Genomic DNA, 17198 nt, shown 5'->3' with positions numbered 1-17198 from the left:
CCCCTTTATTTCTCCCCTCCAAAACCAGGTTGGGGAACAGTGGGATGGTGGCGCTGCGCCTCCCTGCTGTCCCCCGAGCTTGTGGGGCTGGCCGATGTCTGCCCGGCGTGAGGGGCGCTCTGCTTCAGGGCACTCCACGCGCCGGGCGGCAGGCTGCGGACACCTGCGCGAAGCATGGGGCGTCCTCCGGAGGGCCCCCCATGCTCCGGGCTGCCGGCTGCCGCCTGCAAGCCTTGCACGCCCGGGGGAACTCCGGATAGCTTCCTGGAGCCTGGAGAGTGAGAGGGGTGGGTGCGCACCGACGCCTCTCGCTCTCCAGGCTTCAGCGAAAGCCTGCATTCACCCCATAGGACGCACACACATTTCCCCTTCATTTTTGGAGGGGAAAAAGTGCGTCCTATAGGGCGAAAAATACGGTATATGTATGTGTGTGTGTGTGTCCATATGCACTTTGAATATGGTCTGCCTGGGAACAGTTAGCTTCTGCTCAGGAAAAGTGAGTGTTTGCTGGCTGCTCTGTTTGATTGAATGAACACAACTGCTGTAGAAGAGCCCAGCTCTGTTCCCAGCTATGTTTTGTTGTTTACGATCTGGGTTCATACTTTTGCCATTAGCTTTTTCATGGGTCATGCATGCAGCCATTTCCATTCTGGACTAGAAACCCGACCTTCTTGGATCTAGCTGGGTGTTCAGCTGCCTTTGCTAATTGCTGGAGAGGTGAGAGGGGAAAAAGCTGTACAATCTAAAGCAATACGCAGAGAGTTGAGCTGTTCCAAATTCCCCCCTCCCTCCCTCTTTCACACAAACAGAAACAAAGATGTTACATCAAGACATAGAGATTTTCCACACATCTCAGAGGCAAGGATTCCTCTTTCTGTAATTACTGGACTTATGGGACGCGGGTGGCGCTGTGGGTTAAACCACTGAGCCTAGGACTTGCCGATCAGAAGGTCGGCAATTCAAATCCCCGCGATGGGGTGAGCTCCTGTTGCTCGGTCCCTTCTCCTGCCAACCTAGCAGTTCGAATGCACGTCAAAGTGCAAGTAGATAAATAGGTACCGCTCTGGCGGAAAGATAAATGGCATTTCCGTGCACTGCTCTGGATCGCCAGAAGCGGCTTAGTCATGTTGGCCACATGACCCGAAAGCTGTACGCCGGCTCCCTCGGCCAATAAATCAAGATGAGCGCCACAACCCCAGAGTTGGTCACGACTGGACCTAATGGTCAGGGGTCCCTTTACCTTTACCTTATATGGGAACTTGTAATTATTCAACTCCAGCTCCTATCATTCCCAGCCATCAAGGTCAGGGATGATGAAAGTTATCATAAAGCAACATCTATAAGACTGCAAGTTCCCCAAGTTCACTGTAAACCCCGTTGAGTCAAACTTTACCTATTAATTCCAAGTAAATGTGTATAAGACTTTGACACCAGCCCACATTAGGGCTTGCCTAGTGAAAAGCTGGAGAAGTGACTGTTCATCAGAACCTCTGTGTCTTTACCTGGCCTTGTAAATAAAAGAAGCACAACTGGGAAAAAGAGTAAATTTAATAAGCAATAAAAATGTCTTTGTTTTGCATACTTTATTCAGTCTGCAGCACTTTGCCTTTCTTGACACAGAAGATGTCTTACCAAGGTGCCGATTAAAATAAAAAAACAGAACACACTAAGCTCTGCATAGAAACTATCCATTATTTAGCAGAAGAACAGTGCAGAAGATGCTGGACTCAAACGTGAATGGCAAAGAAACTGCAGGAAGTTCTTATTTGGAACATAAAAGGCAGCTGTTCTAGCCGCTTAATGGCCCTTTTGCTGTGTCACCAGAAGATGCTGCTGCCACAGCTACAGATGGAACTAATTGACCTGAACGACTCACAGATGTTGACAAACAAAAGAGAAAATATTCAGCGTATTGCCATTGCCTGAGCCAACAAAGCCAGGGGAAACTTAATGAAGCACCGATTAAGATTTCCCTCTATTTTAAAATAAAACCCCCCAATCTGATGCTCTCCATCTTCAGTGTAATCCTGAGAAACATGTTCTTATTTTGAAATGGCATTTAAATACCCCCGAATCCCCCACCTCCAGCTTAACCTAGCCTGCACAGCAGGGCCTTACAGTAAAAGTACATCGTATCACATACCCTCCAACATTTCTCTGATGAAAATAGGGATGTCCTAAGGAAAAGCAGGACATTCCGGGATCAAATCAGAAACTGGAATGGCTTCTGCAAATCCGGGACTGTCCCTGGAAAATAGGGGCATTTGGAGAGTCTGGTTTCAGTTAATCCTGACCAGTGGCGTAGCGTGGGGGGTGCAGGGGGGGCCGGACGCACCGGGCGCAACATCTGGGGGTTAGGGGGCGCAAATCCACGGGTTAGGGGGTGCAAATCCACGGGTTAGGGGGCGCAAATTACTTGCCTTGCCCCGGGTGCTGACAACCCACGCTACGCCACTGATCTTGACAACAACTCTATAATATCTTCATGGTGTATTGTAGGGGGGAGTTTGATTAACAGCATGGTGGCTTACCTAATACTACCCAGTGAGCTCATCTTGTGAGGAATTCCTAAAACCACAAGATGAGCTCTGCTCCAACAGTGGTCACCCAGATGCCTGCAGGAACTGTAGCTTCCAGCAACTGGTCTGCAGAAGCATGACTGGAGGCAGAATATAGCCACCAATTTCCCATCTCCTGAGCTGTAATCCTATGCAGTGGTACCTTCATTCTCAAACTTAAACCATTCTGGATGTTATGTATTGAAGTACTCACCCTGGCCACCAGGAGTATCATGTACAGTGGTACCTCAGGTTAAGTACTTAATTCGTTCTGGAGGTCCATACTTAACCTGAAACTGTTCTTAACCTGAAGCACCACTTTAGCTAATGGGGCCTCCTGCTGCTGCCGCACCGCCGGAGCACAATTTCTGTTCTCATCCTGAAGCATAGTTCTTAATCTGAAGCACTATTTCTGGGTTAGCGGAGTCTGTAACCTGAATCATATGTAACCTGAAGCATATGTAACCCGAGGTACCACTGTATATAGTTTTTACTCAGGTCCACGTCAGTTATTTTAGGTGGGAAACCCTGGGTTATTGTTGTTACAATGTTGACAGCCGGCTGCCTATAAAAGCAGGCCGGCTGAGCAGTTTGCTGTTCAGTTCAGTTCAGTTCAGTTCCAGCTTAGTATAAAGAACCACTTGGAGAAATCTCTGTGTCGTCTGCTTTGTCAACCCACTACTTAATACTGGAAATCTGTTCCAAAACCAAAGCGTTCCAAAACCAAGGCACGCGTTCCCATAGAAAGTAATGCAAAATGGATCAATCCGTTCCAGACTTTTAAAAACAACCCCCAAAACAGCCATTTAACATGGATTTTACTATCTAACGAGACCATTGATCCATAAGATGAAAGCAATAATCAATGTACTGCAGTCACACTATCAATCAATCAGTAGCTGAACTGGGTTCCACATAGTCACAAAAACAAAAGAGCCGCAAAAACAAAAACACAAAATCAATAGCAAAAGCAGACAGACCTCTGTGTAACACTCAAAATGGAAGTGTGGCACTCAAATCAGAAGCGTAACACTCAAATTGGAGCACGTTCGGCTTCCAAAGAAAGTTCGCAAATCAGGTTCCAATTTGTTTGTGTACCAAGGTGTTTGAGAACCAAGGTACCACTGTACTCATTTACTTGGTGGGGGGAGTGGGGCTTACTTCTAACTAAACATGCATAGTGTTATGCGGTTAGGATCTTTGCCATGGAAGAGGCTGACCTCAGCTAAAACTCCATTTCTGTTGATGCCAAGTGTCACTTTATAAACAAACTTCACCTGAAAGCAGAGCAGCAGAACATACCATCTGGAGAACCTCAGCTTTTGCTTCTACTTTTTAAACTTGGAAGTACGTTGCTATAGTGCCTGATGCAAACTCAAAAGCCAGAGGGAGCCAGAGCAGGATTTTCATTTTTAGGAAGTAGAACTTCACTGTCCCTGACTAACAAAAACATTTGAAGAAGTGTGCATGCACACGAAAGCTCATACCAAGAGCAAACTTAGTTGGTCTCTAAGGTGCTATTGGAAGGATTTTTTTTTTATTTCAAAAACATACAGTGGTGCCTTGCAAGACGAAATTAATCCGTTCCGCGAGCCTCTATGTCTAGCGGTTTTTTCGTCTTGCGAAGCAACCCTATTAGCGGATTAGCGCTATTAGCAGTTTAGCGGCTATTAAAGGCTTAGCGGCTATTAAAGGCTTAGCAGCTATTAAAGGCTTAGCGGATTAGCGGCTAAGAGGCTATTAGCGGCTATTAAAGGCTTAGCGGATTAGCGGCTAAAAGGCTATTAGCGGCTTAGCGGCTTAGAAAAAGGGGGGGGGAGCGAAAAAAAATCGGAACACTTGCAAGACGTTTTCGTCTTGCAAAGCAAGCCCATAGGGAAAATCGTCTTGCGAAGCAGCTCAAAAACGGAAAACCCTTTCGTCTAGCGGGTTTTCCGTCTTGCGAGGCATTCGTCTTGCAGGGCACCACTGTAATGTTTTGCTGTGCAATATATGGTGTGTAAACAAGTGTTGGGAACTTGGCTTTGTTACGGCAGTAGCACTCATTTTCTTTTCTTTTCTTGGCTAAATTTGAAAATAGATCTTCCAGGCCCCTTATGGCTTTGTCAGCCCCTGCCCCATCCTTTATAGTTAGCATAAAGCTGAAAGAGGTTATCAGCACAGCTTTTGCGGGGAGTTCACATTTTTTAAAACAATTTGTGTGAAGGAATTGTCGTCTCCCTATTGCTGCTGGGGAACTGGAGCTTGCTATCGTGAAATTAACCTCCCCACCTTCTCTCTCGGTTTTTTTTTTTTTTGGCTGCAGCAGTTTCCGAATCAGAAGGGGGCACATCCAGTGCTCATTGTCAGTAGGTTTTCCCTTGGATGGAGTGGTACCCGCAGGCCACCATCCATTTCATGCTGCTTTGTCCTCCAATTGGACTCACACTGGGCTAATTTCTCAGTAAGTACGTTTCCAGCAGCCCTTCACAATCGCCTGAATTGGAAGAGTAAATACAGTTTGTTTTCCCCGCAACATCACTCCATTGCCTTATTGATTGAGAGAATTTACAGAGATGCAGTGAAGGTTTCTCTCTCCCTCTTCTGTATAGTAATTGAAATTGTTATCCAGGCAGCTGCCCTTGTTAAACGGATAGAGAAGGGCGGGGGGAAGAGAATGACTGTGATTTTTCAGGCTTGGATCTGCAGCTGCTTTCTGTGAATGAAGTAGCAAATCTATAGTTAGAAGGGGAGATAGATTGAAATTAAAGCATACTTTTTGGGGGGGAGATACTTCTGAGCAAGGACATTTTAGACACCATCACATAGGAATGTCACAGTCTCAAAAATTGGGGCTAACATTCTGGTGGGGTGGGGAAGCTAATTCTTCTAACAGGAGCTTTCTGGCATGGCTCCTGTCCTTTGCATTTAACAAGGTCTCAGTAAGTGGAGCTTTCCCCACCAGGCATCATCTGCCAAATGTCTGCTTGTCTAAAGCGGGCTTCCCTGATATTTCTGAGCCTGGGGAGCCGTTTGGAAAGCTGCAAGGCTGCTGTGAGCACCACAAAAATATCCATTTCTGAGAAGGAAAACTGGCAATGCTGAGAAGCACTACTCCATGAAAAGCAATTTACCTACCTGCAAAAACAAGAACAACAAAAACAAAACAGAACACAGACTAAAACAAAAAAAAACAAACAAAAAGCCATACTCCCCATCAGGCAGCCCTTCTTAACCAAACCATCAAAATAAAAAGCAAAATCCCCCCCCCCCGTCCCCCAAAAAACTTATTTTAAAAAACTATGAGGGGAGTGGGCCTTGGGGGCTGCTAAGGAGAGTGCTGGTGGTGCCCATGCACACCACATTGAGCACCCTAATGCTAAATAGTAAAGGTAAAGGTACCCCGACCGTTAGGTCCAGTCATGGACGATTCTGGGGTTGCAGCGCTCATCTCGCTCTATAGGCCAAGGGAGCTGGCGTTTGTCCACAGACAGCTTCCGGGTCATGTGGCCAGCATGACTAAGCCACTTGTGGCAAAACCAGAGCAGCGCACGGAAACGTCGTCTACCTTCCCGCCGGAGCGGTACCTATTTATCTACTTGCACTTTGACGTGCTTTCGAACTGCTAGGTTGGCAGGAGCAGGGACCGAACAACAGGAGCTCACCCCGTCGCCGGGATTTGAACCGCCGACCTTCTGATCAGCAAGCCCTAGGCTCAGTGGTTTAGACCACAGCGCCACCTGTGTCCCACTAAATAGCACAGGAGCTTTGCCAAAAAAAGCTGGCAACTCTAATTATAGGTTGTGGCAGCTCACTGATAGGTTGTGCCAGCAGTCTCCTCCTGCTAAATGCCCTATCAGAGTTCACCTGGTTGTCCCTCTGCTCCCGCCCCCGCCGCCAGCATGTCTTTGAAATCTATCCACTAAGCTTTTGTAAAGGTCAGAAGACAAATGGGGCCCTTCAGCATTTTGCAATTAGCGTGCTCTCTATTTGCATATGATAATCAGGCTCTGCATAAGCCCAATTGGCCGAACAGATTAACATTTTGTTTCCTATTAGATAAGAGGCATTTCTCTAATAAAGCAAGCTGCAAGGTCTGTAGTAGCTGACATTTATAGAACAGTTTGGGTCGGTGCCAACTAGTAGCATGAAGATTAAATAGCAGAACAGAATCCCACTAACACTGTTAAAATGGAAAGGGATAGCAGCCTTATAATGCCATCCTAACCTCCTTGCTTCTCCAGCTTCCCATCTCAACCTGCATTTGCATTTATTAGATCTCTAATCTGAAAAAGAGAAGTCTTGCCTTATGTTACTTGACAGGGCAGGCTGCAGTCTCGTTTTCTAAGGCTCTAGGACCAAGCAGCTGTCTTGTAAGTAATATAGGGGACTGGGCTTCTCTTGAGTGCTTTGTAGGACAGGGCAGGAAAGTGATGAACAGCAAAATGCTCCCCCCTCCTTTGTGCGCATGACCCCCCCCCCAAGCACTTGGGTCTTTATCACAGTAATTTCCATTTCAGAGGCAGTGTGGAGGATAAATGGCAAAGTGCCAGGGGCAGAAATGAGCCTATCAGCAATTCCGCTTAGCCTAACAGAGCTGCTCAGACTGTAAGTTCTCCTCCTGGGTCAGCCAAGAGTTGTCTGTTCTGGGCATCTACATCCTTACTCTTCTGTTAAATCTGGGAGTTTCCCAGCAGAAGCAAGGGGATCAAGCAAGAGGCCTGGACACTTGTTCTTTGTATGTACAGGCAATGCACATGGGCCCAGGGCAGGTGGAATTGTACCTGTATTCTCAGTTAGAAATGGGCACACAAATTTCAGTTTCTAGCCTTCCAGACTTGATTCCACCACATTTTCACATCAGTTTCCGTGGGTGTATTTTTTAAAGGCCTAACAAGCATTTGTCAACATTTTATTGTTCGTTACTCCCAACATACAATTTTGTATGCAAATTTGCCTACTATGCCCATTCTTACAAGCGGTTTCTCCTAGTAAAAGGCATTTTTAATTCTATTTTTCACTCTGTATTTTAATACAAACTTTCCCCTAATATGTATTAGCAGGCGACAGTGTTTATCTCCTTCTTGTGAAAAGCTATAGCTGTTGAATTCCCCACCCCCAGGCCAAGCTGTCCCCACCCCCACCGTGACCACTTAGCAGATCCTATTCAAGCATGTGAGCGGATCAATCTGATTTGCTAATTCAATCTTCTGCTTCTGTGCTCACTCCCATTGCTTCCCGGGCAAATGTAGTCTTGGCTGATGTGCATAAACAATGGCTTTTAATGTTCCTGAATCATACCACTTGTTGCAGGTGTGTGCATGTGCTGGGGAAGAGACATGTTTGCTTGAATGCTCCTCCCCTGAAAGAAAATCCCCACACAAAGAAAATTAGTATGTCAGGGAGTTTAGATGAGAACTCTTCTCCCTGACTGTTGTTTTCAACGTACATCTGGTTACAGGCTAACACTTGGTTACATGATTACAGGCACATTTTCTTGGATTCATGTGACTATGCGTGAAGAGTGTGGAATCTTTGTGCATTGATGAGAGGACATACATGGCTGTTTGTGTATATTTTACACATATCTGAGTGCAGATATGTGTTTGTGCATAGTGCGTCCTTGCTGGGTCCAATGAGAAGCAGCTCATGAACATGGTTTGGGGCTTTTTTAGACGCAATGCCATTTACAGTTGTAGCTTGGAAGTCCATTCCGGAGGTCCGTTTGACTTCCAAAATGTTTGGAAACCAAAGCACAGCTTCTGATTGGCTGCAGGAAACTCCTGCAGCCAATCGGAAGCCATGGAAGCCCCATTGGACGTTCAGGTTCCAAAGAACGTTTGCAAACTGGAACACTCCCTTCCAGGTTTGCGGCATTTGGGAGCCAAAACGTCTGACTACCAAGGCGTTTGAGATCCGAGATCCAAGGTACGACTGTATTTACTGAATAGATCCTAACCTTGAATAATGTACAGTCACCACATCTAAGACCTTTCACAAGGGTTTGAAATAAGGTTTTGGTTCTGATTAGCACGTTCAATTTTTGCAAGCCGCATTATGCACAGCTTTCTTTGCTTGTAGGAGGACGTGCCGCGAGCAATAGAAAACTACTTTTGCCTGCCGTTTGATGCAACTTCTCCTAAGGGAAGGAAGCACTTCCACTCAGTGGCAGATCATCCACTTTGTATGCAGAATGTTCCAGCATCTTTAGTTATGGCTGGGAGAGACATGCCTAAAACCCCAGAGAGCCTCCCAGCCATCGTAGAGGCAATGCTGAGTTAGATGAGCCAATACTCTGACTTGGGATAATTGTACCCAGCTAAAGTACTGCAGAGGGACGCGGGTGGCGCTGTGGGTTAAACCACTGAGCCTAGGACTTGCCAATCAGAAGGTCGGCAGTTCGAATCCCCGCGATGGGGTGAGCTCCCGTTGCTCAGTCCCTGCTCCTGCCAACCTAGAAGTTTGAAAACACGTCAAAGTGCAAGTAGATAAATAGGTACCACTCTAGCGGGAAGGGAAACGGTGTTTCCGTGCGCTGTTCTGGTTCGCCAGAAGCGTCTTAGTCATGCTGACCACATGACCTGGAAGCTGTACGCCGGTTCCCTCGGCCAGTAAAGCGAGATGAGTGCCGCAAGCCCAGAGTCGGCCACGACTGGACCTAATGGTCAGGGGTCGCTTTACCTTTAAAGTACTGGAGCTGAAGTATGTGTGTGTGGAATTTATCTGCCCTTTCTAATATGCAGATTATCAGTTGCAGTACTATTTTTCTAGAAAAAGAGGTACCAGAACTCATCATGAACCTTTGTTCTCTTAGAATGGCAATGGCGCCCACCTGAGAGGTGCCGGAACTGAGTTCTAATGAGTTCTAACTGGAAAAAAAGCCCTGGTCATTTGCTTCACTGAAAAATTATGAGTTTGTCTTCGGCAGAAAATATCAGAAAAGGTGGAACCTAAATTGAGTGAGCAAAGAATAGTTTAAAAACGTTTGTAGCTGTAAGCACCGTAGAGCGGTTTTCTAACTCTACTTAATCTGCTCTTCTTTCCTGATTTTGTCTGCTCTCCATTAGAATCAGAATTGTAGAGTTGGAAGGGACCACAAGAGTGATCTAATCCAACCCCCTGCAATGCAGGAATCTTTCATCCAATGTGGAGTTTGAACCCACAACCCTGAGATCAAGAGCCTCATGCTCTACCCATCCCAGCCGATCATGCTGTGTTCCCTATTTTTCAGCTGGGCGGGTTGAGCAAATTCCTTTGTCTACTCTGTGTGCAGCTGTGATGTCGGTCTACCACAAGAGCATGTCATAAATATGCTGTTTCTATGGGATAGTATATATGTATATAGTAATAGGGATGTGGGTGGCTCTGTGGTCTAAACCACAGAGCCTAGGGCTTGCCGATTGGAAGGTCGGCAGTTCGAATCCCCGCGACAGGGTGAGCTCCCGTTGTTCGGTCCCAGCTCCTGCCCCCCCAGCAGTTCAAAAGCACGCCAAGTACAAGTAGATATATAGGTACAGCTCTGGCGGGAAGGTAGACGGCGTTTCCGTGCGCTGCTCTGGTTTGCCAGAAGCAGCTTAGTTATGCTGGCCACATGACCCGGAAGCTGTTTGCGGACAAACACTGGCTCCCTCGGCCTATAGAGCGAGATGAGCGCACAACCCCAGAGTCGTCCGCGACTAGACCTAATGGTCAGGGGTACCTTTACCTTTACTATAGGGTAAAGTTATGAATAACTGTGTCTCCCAAGAGGCTTTTCCCTTTAAATCATTGGATTTTTGAAACATGCACTGCAGTGGCGTAGCGTGGGTTGTCAGCACCCGGGGCAAGGCAAGTGATTTGCGCCCCCTAACCCGTGGATTTGCGCCCCCTAACCATAACCCCCAGATGTTGCGCCCGGTGCGGCCGGCACCCCCTGCACCCCCCACGCTACGCCACTGATGCACTGATCAGCCCTGATGTGTGTGGATATTTGTGGAGAAAATATACCCTGGGTCGATTAATAGAATGATGATGGTCTGGATGGGCAGCATCTTGTAAGCCAATTATCTGAACCAGGGTACAGTGTGGCAATGAGTGGCCCACAAGCGTTCTTAAGTAGCCTATTGTATAGTGCATATGCACCTGATGCTGGAATTAAGCTTCACAAAGGGATGCTGTGGTCATAGTGAAAATTAGTTCCATTGCTTTTCAGGATACGGACCGGTTTGCAATGTGACAGTCTTCTTTACCCCTCTCCTTTCAAGGTGCACAGCTAATAGTTCTGACAATGTAAAAGTGAATTATGTAGGTGTATACAAATGTGAGAAGCAGGTATTTGAAAATGAGCATGCACACAGGTGCCCTTGTCAGGAAGATGGGATTGGCTGTAGCTTCTTGCTAACAGTGCCTTTGTTACCATGAGATGGTTGCAATTAGCCATGTATACATAACACTGCAGTTTGTGGGTTCTTGTTCTCCCTTCCACATTCCTACCACCGCCGCTAACATTTTTGCGTTGTTTCTGCTAGCGACATTAAGGACATGTCAGACATGTCGCTGAATTATTGTTAATTGTTTTATTGAACCCTGATTAATGCCAAACTGCTTAGCAGCAATTAGACATGTGATCTCTAAGAACATAGGCAACAAGTAACAGACTTGGATGGTCAACTCTACTCCAGAAATAAGAACAGAGGAAATTGGGAAGATGAGGGGGAACTGACAACAAAGAATCAAACTTTTTCTCAAACAGATGTCTGAACATAGATGACATTAGAACTCTGCCATTATAGTTGGACACAAGTGCCAGGAACTGGAGGAGCAGGTGGGGTTGGGAGAACTCTCGTGGACTGAAATGGTCTACAGAGCAACTGTGCCAATACTACACAGTAGCAATTTATTCCAGCACCTCTTTACTGAAAATGAACAACAAAACGTTAAATAAATCAACAATTGCTTATTGCTTAATATTTGGGATTATAGATTCTTTAGTTTATCAGTACCTTGCGGCCTTCCACTGTGCATTCCTTGTACATTTTCCATTACAGATACATTCTCTCCAAACCAATAAATTATATATATATATATATATATATACATATACATATGAAAATTCTATATAATTTTCATATATATATGAAAATTAATGGATACATTATAGGGTTTTTTTGGGAGGGGAGGGAGAAGGTATAACCAAACATTTTTTGACATTTATCTTAAAATAAAAGACTTCCTCTTTTCTTTCTCTTAAATGCCTAAATATAAATAATAAAGAACATTGTTATTTACAGTGATATAACTGATATATAACTCATAAAGACAACAAAGACAATAAATGATTGTGGGGGAACATCCACGTATGTACAAGATGTATTTACAGAAAAAAGAATATATACTTAAAATGGTATGTGGCCATTTAATTGTCTACATTTCTCTGCAGCATTTCGTATATATATGTTTGGTTTGTTGGATATTGCCACGGCTGGTAGGAATTCAGCCAGTACTGGAAAAGAGTGAGAACAGCCTTTGCTATGTCTCCAAGTGAAAGATGTGCACTGTTAGCCAGGCTTTCTAAATGCTTAAGGTGCCAATCCTTAGCTGGATTAAGATGAAGGAGCTGAGGGAAAATATGAACATGGTGGCAGCTTTGGGATCAAGAAATAAGAGGTAAAAGGAAACACATAAGACTGTTACCCAGAGTAGACCCACTGAAACAAATGAACTTAAGCCAATTGATTTCAATGGGTTTACTCCAATGTTAGGCATCGCCTATATTGTTGGTTGTGCATTAATGGCAGGGTGAGATGGGATACAAAATAAGGATGCAGACAAATTATCCATTGGCAGATATTTACTTGTGCGGAGAACTCTGATGCGCCATAGCAGCTGCAGAGCTGGCTCTGCCATGCTCTTTCTTACGAGATAGGGTACTATTTGCCACAGGGGAGCATGAACTACATTCAGAATAGGAGTTCTTTGACTGCTGTTTCGTTCAGGACAAGTTTTTAGCAAACATTAAGTGGGAGACGGGAGACTACACCTAATAAACACATGATGATGGTGCAAAGCTTGAATGCATTAGAACAGAGTGCCCTGAGAATTGAAGTTGCTTTTTAAAAAATATTAATCATAATAGCAGCTTTTTCTAGAGCTTGCTTTGATGGGTCAGAAATTCTTGCTCATTACCACAGCTGTTGTCTAAGCGTTTGATTTATTTCCTCATGTTTCTCTGTCATAGATGCAGCGTTGCTGCAGTTGTGCAAATGAGCCATTGCCGATTAATAACCCAGATGGAATGTTCCTGTCATCCAAAATAAACTCTTTTAACATAATACATTTAACTGTAAACAAGTAACGAGAGACCAAACAATTAACAAGAGACCAAAGTTCATGTATATATGAACTAACGGGAAGCTTTATGCTGATCAGAATGTTCTGTTGACCTCTGTTTGTGCCCTCTGTTCTTACACACTTCCTCCAGCATGTGAATGACTGTCACTGGCCAGTGGTCAGCGATGATTGGAATTGAAGTTCCATGACTCCTGGATGGCTGTAAGATCATCATCCCTGTCTTAAGCCACTCTGGAACCTCAGTTTTTGAACATAATCCATTTCGGAAGACCATTCGACTTCCAAGATGTTTGAAAACTGAAAACTCAACGCAGAAGCCTCAATACAATAGGGAAACTCAAAACAGAAGCCACCTTGGAAGTTCGACTTCCGAGGCTCATACGGAAGCATTTACTTCCGGGTTTTGAGTGTTCTGAAATGTTCGTCAACAGAGACGTTCGAAACCCGAGGTTTCGCTGTATTGTCTTAGGGTTGTAATGCTGAGATTTTTTAAAAAGTCTAAAAGGCCTTACCACCAGTTTTTCATTGAACTTAAGCTACTTCAAAAAATTGTGCCTAAATTTTAAACCACTTGAATCAGCTGATCATTGCTGGCTTCTCTCTTTTTTAGATTTTAATGGCTGTGGGCCCCTTAGCAATCACAACAACTGGGAAAAAAGTTGTTTTAAAACAGATTCTTTTGTACTGTTCCCATTTTGGAAATCTATGACCTCATGTGCTTCAGAGAACAGAGCTTTAAGAACAGAACAGAGAGAAGCTACTACATTTCAGAGGACTGTTGTTAATATACAGCACATTCCAGGTATTTTTTAAGCAAAGGTGGTGATACATAGGTAACCCATTTTTACTTGGGCGCATGGAAGTATTACCAATCCCCTCATCGTCTAACGACTTAAAATCAGATGTAGTACTTTGTACACAAGACTGTTTTCAGAAGAACTTAGAGATCTAGCAAAAGACACCTAATTCTCAGCAGCCTTTCTGTGATTTGGTTATAAACATCCACTTCACAAATATTTTACTCATTCATAGGTGTTTGCTCTCGTTAACTAAGTGATATTTCCAAAATGCAAAATAATAGTAAATGAAAGGGCCACCTTAAAATGCATAGATACTCCCCTTCCATTTTAGCTACTGACTTTCTCATCTCTTTAATCCATTCTTTCCAGAATTTCTCTAGTAACTTTTAATTAATTATATTATTGCACAGCAGCTAATGACAGATGCTTGAGCATAGCTGAGGATATATTGTCAATATAGAAACAATGATAAAACTGGTGCATAAGAATGAGACCTACGGTACTTTCTATATTGTAGTTGCAGATAGAATGAACAACAAAATGCATTTGCACTGACATTTTAAATTGATAATTCCTCTACCACGGCATTCAAATCCATGATAGTGCATACGGACCTTGGAAATGCTGACCTCAGTTGTAGCAAATAACTTTTTATTTTATTTTACATCAATAAAATGTCAGCATAAGAGATGTAATAACCGTTCTGAATGCTTGCTACTTTTGGCGGAACTCTTTAACTTTTATCACCTTGCCAGGGGAAAGTCACATTTAGCTATTACTTTAAAATATCATTTGGTAATGTATCACCAAATATATTTTATATATCATATATACTCAGACTTACCCTCCAAGATATTATTACAATACTGGGATAATATTAAGCCCTTATACTCTTTTCCCACTTTTATGATTTTAACAGGCAGTTTCTAGTGGCGACTTGTCAGCTGCAGCAGGGTGCTAAATGGAGAAATGTGACAGCTCCTTGCCTAGATAGGAGCTTAAGAGAGCAGTGTGAGATCCAGCAACCTTTATCAACAATGACGCTAGCCAGCAGAAAGGGACAAAAGGTAATAAAAGTATGTGCTATTTCTTCTTCGGTTTTTGGATGGGCTGATGTACCACATTCAGTTTTCATCTTGCAGTAGTCTGCACAACATATTTCGAGAAATCATGAATGTTCAGCATTAAAGGGAGTGGGTAGGTACACAAAACATCATGTAACTGGTAACATTTTCTGGACTTGCAGGGGTGCACTGCACCACAGAATAATGGTAAAATCCTGTACAGTTGTGCACTAAGAGGTTTTCTGACTGCCCTGCCTTTTTCCCTGGGAAAAATCACTATTTAGCGCTGAATTGTCAATCGCTGGAAAACCCGATGAATTTTACTCCATTTCAGAGGAAAGACTGGGTGGGGGTGGGAAGTGGCAAGACAAGCAAATGTCTGCACAAGTCCTAGGTTAGGAAGAGTGGATTTAGTTAGGATCAAAACTGACACGGGTGAAGAACAAGGTCCAGTGATTTCCCTTTCTGTTATGTGACAAAATGGAGCAAAACAAACGCAGCTAAAAGGAAGACAAGTACAATGAAGAAATCTATTGGGGAATATTAATGAGAAGTCTGCAGCTTCTATTGATGTCTTTTTAACTGCACAGTATTCTACTCAGTCCAAACATTGAGGTCTGACATCAGCTGCTCTGTAAAGTGGATTAAAGCTGATCCGTTTTCAATTTAAACTCTTCTCTCAGATCCACACAGTAGCAGGGCCTAACTCACACTAGAGCTCAAAACTGAAGTAGTAGCTCACCTTAATACATGTGAAACCTTAGGAAGTGGAATAAAGATGAATGCGGAAGGTATGCATTTCCAAGGCCAGTGGCAGGGTTTAGGTTTAATGTTGGGGATTGGTAAAGAATCTCCTTCCTTCTGCCTCTTACTGTTATATTTTTGTGACTTACTTGACCAATGCAGTGTAACTTTTATAGCCATGTAATGTTTTGAGCTGGCTTAGGAGACTGTAGGGTTTCTGGGTACAGAGCAATGCTTTCTCTTGCCTTGAGAAAACAAGATCTTCACCAGTAAAGGAAGATAATACTGCTGAATCCCAGGGTGCCAGGAAGCTAATGCTAGAAAACATTCCCTTGTTAGGTTCTGAACCGGCAGCCAATACTCAGCAAAGCACTTAAACATGCGCTTGAACTCAGTATGATGAAATGGAAACTTCAAGCTTGTGTTCATGTAAATTACATTGCAGGAAAGTTGTTTCAATGGTTTTCCCCCTGTAATATAACTTAATCAACAGTTACAACATGATTCTAAATAGCTTTATGCAGAAGTAAATCCTACTGATTAAGTTTCTCCTGGTACATAGGATTAGGACTGCAGCCTTAGACTACGGTGCACTCAAGTTACATTATCCAGATTAGGCTCTCTGGGAGTTGCAAAGATCTCAGCCTCATACATCAGTGTTAACTGAACTCAAAGGACTAGTTACGAACTGTGAACAGATTTGTTTTTCCTAACCCTCTCCTGAGAGTCAATGTCAGCACAACCAACCTTATTTTTCATTCACAAAAATGAATGAAAATACCACCTTCGGTCACCAGTCTGTGCTGCACAAACTGAGATGTATAAAGGCTAGGACTATCATTCTGACCCAAACTCAGGTCCAACAAGGGGCTGTTGGCTTGTAAAGTGAGAAGTTGAAATAACTCTATTCCTGGTGCCTAAGGACCAAACTAGATGGGATACCTGTTTGTTTAAACCAGAGACTGCCTCACTCACACATAAAATCAGGGTAAGAGGCCCACATTTTAAGGATAAACTACCTGCAGCATATCCCCATACAGCCTGCCCTATCCCCAGCTCTTTTACCCTCAGTTGAGCTCTGAGGAATAAGTTTGGCTAGGTGAAAAGTGATGTGGGGAGATGATCCCCTTTTGCACTCCCCTTTTCTCTAAAAATAGGGTCTTGCGTAGCTCACCTTCTAGGTGACAGGGGCAAAAAAGTCATTTGATTGATTAGTGGCATAATGTATCTAACAAAATGCATGCTTGACAAATGTACCATTTTTGCCTTACAGATACTTAGATGAAAACCAATACAGATCAACACTTTCCTTCTATTTTACTATTTCCCCACCAGACCTCTCATTCTAGCTCATTTGGGTTTCATCTTGTATGTAAGTTGGCAGTTTTGGGCTCAATCCAAATCTAACCAAAGTTAAGCATGTTTAAGTCCCAATGATTGCAAAGGAAGAGATACCGCCCCAGTAGAAGAGACATTTGTTTTCCAGTTTGAACATAAAAAAAAGTTACCCATTTGAAGCGCACCAGATTTCACTCCATGGTAGGGGTACAGATACAGGTTCAAAATGACTGTGGTTTTATCATTGGCATTTTAATTCCCCACACTATGAGTCCCCCTCTTCTTTTTGTTTGGTTACAAAAGCTGGTCTAATATTTTACCCAGGAACTGCAACCAACTTACCTTGGGCACAATGCCACACTGGAATAAATAGGAGTTGGTCAAAA

At 43.8% G+C, this 17198-nt stretch overlaps 1 protein-coding gene across 5 annotated transcripts in view; it reads left to right on the top strand.

The window, feature by feature from the left end:
* Positions 1–17198, top strand: part of LOC309522059 (uncharacterized protein) — a 128852-nt gene that overhangs the window by 36782 nt on the left and 74872 nt on the right. For 3 of the 5 annotated variants that reach the window (XR_014214821.1, XR_014214822.1, XR_014214823.1), the window contains exon 3: positions 14586–17162. Coding sequence is in view for 1 of the 5 variants with exons in the window: in XM_082205273.1 (XP_082061399.1) it covers positions 8218–8465; positions 14586–14733 (396 nt within the window). In the remaining 4 variants the exon portion in view is untranslated. Of the gene's footprint in view, positions 1–4687; positions 5002–7597; positions 8466–10529; positions 13669–14585; positions 17163–17198 lie in introns of those variants that run through there. The other 2 variants (XM_082205273.1, XR_014214824.1) reach the window with 2 other exon arrangements.

This window comes from Podarcis vaucheri, assembly GCF_965113315.1.
Source record: "Podarcis vaucheri genome assembly, chromosome: 17".
Taxonomy (NCBI): domain Eukaryota; kingdom Metazoa; phylum Chordata; class Lepidosauria; order Squamata; family Lacertidae; genus Podarcis; species Podarcis vaucheri.
Note: the sequence above shows the minus strand (reverse complement) of the source record. Positions and strands in the feature narration are given on the sequence as shown.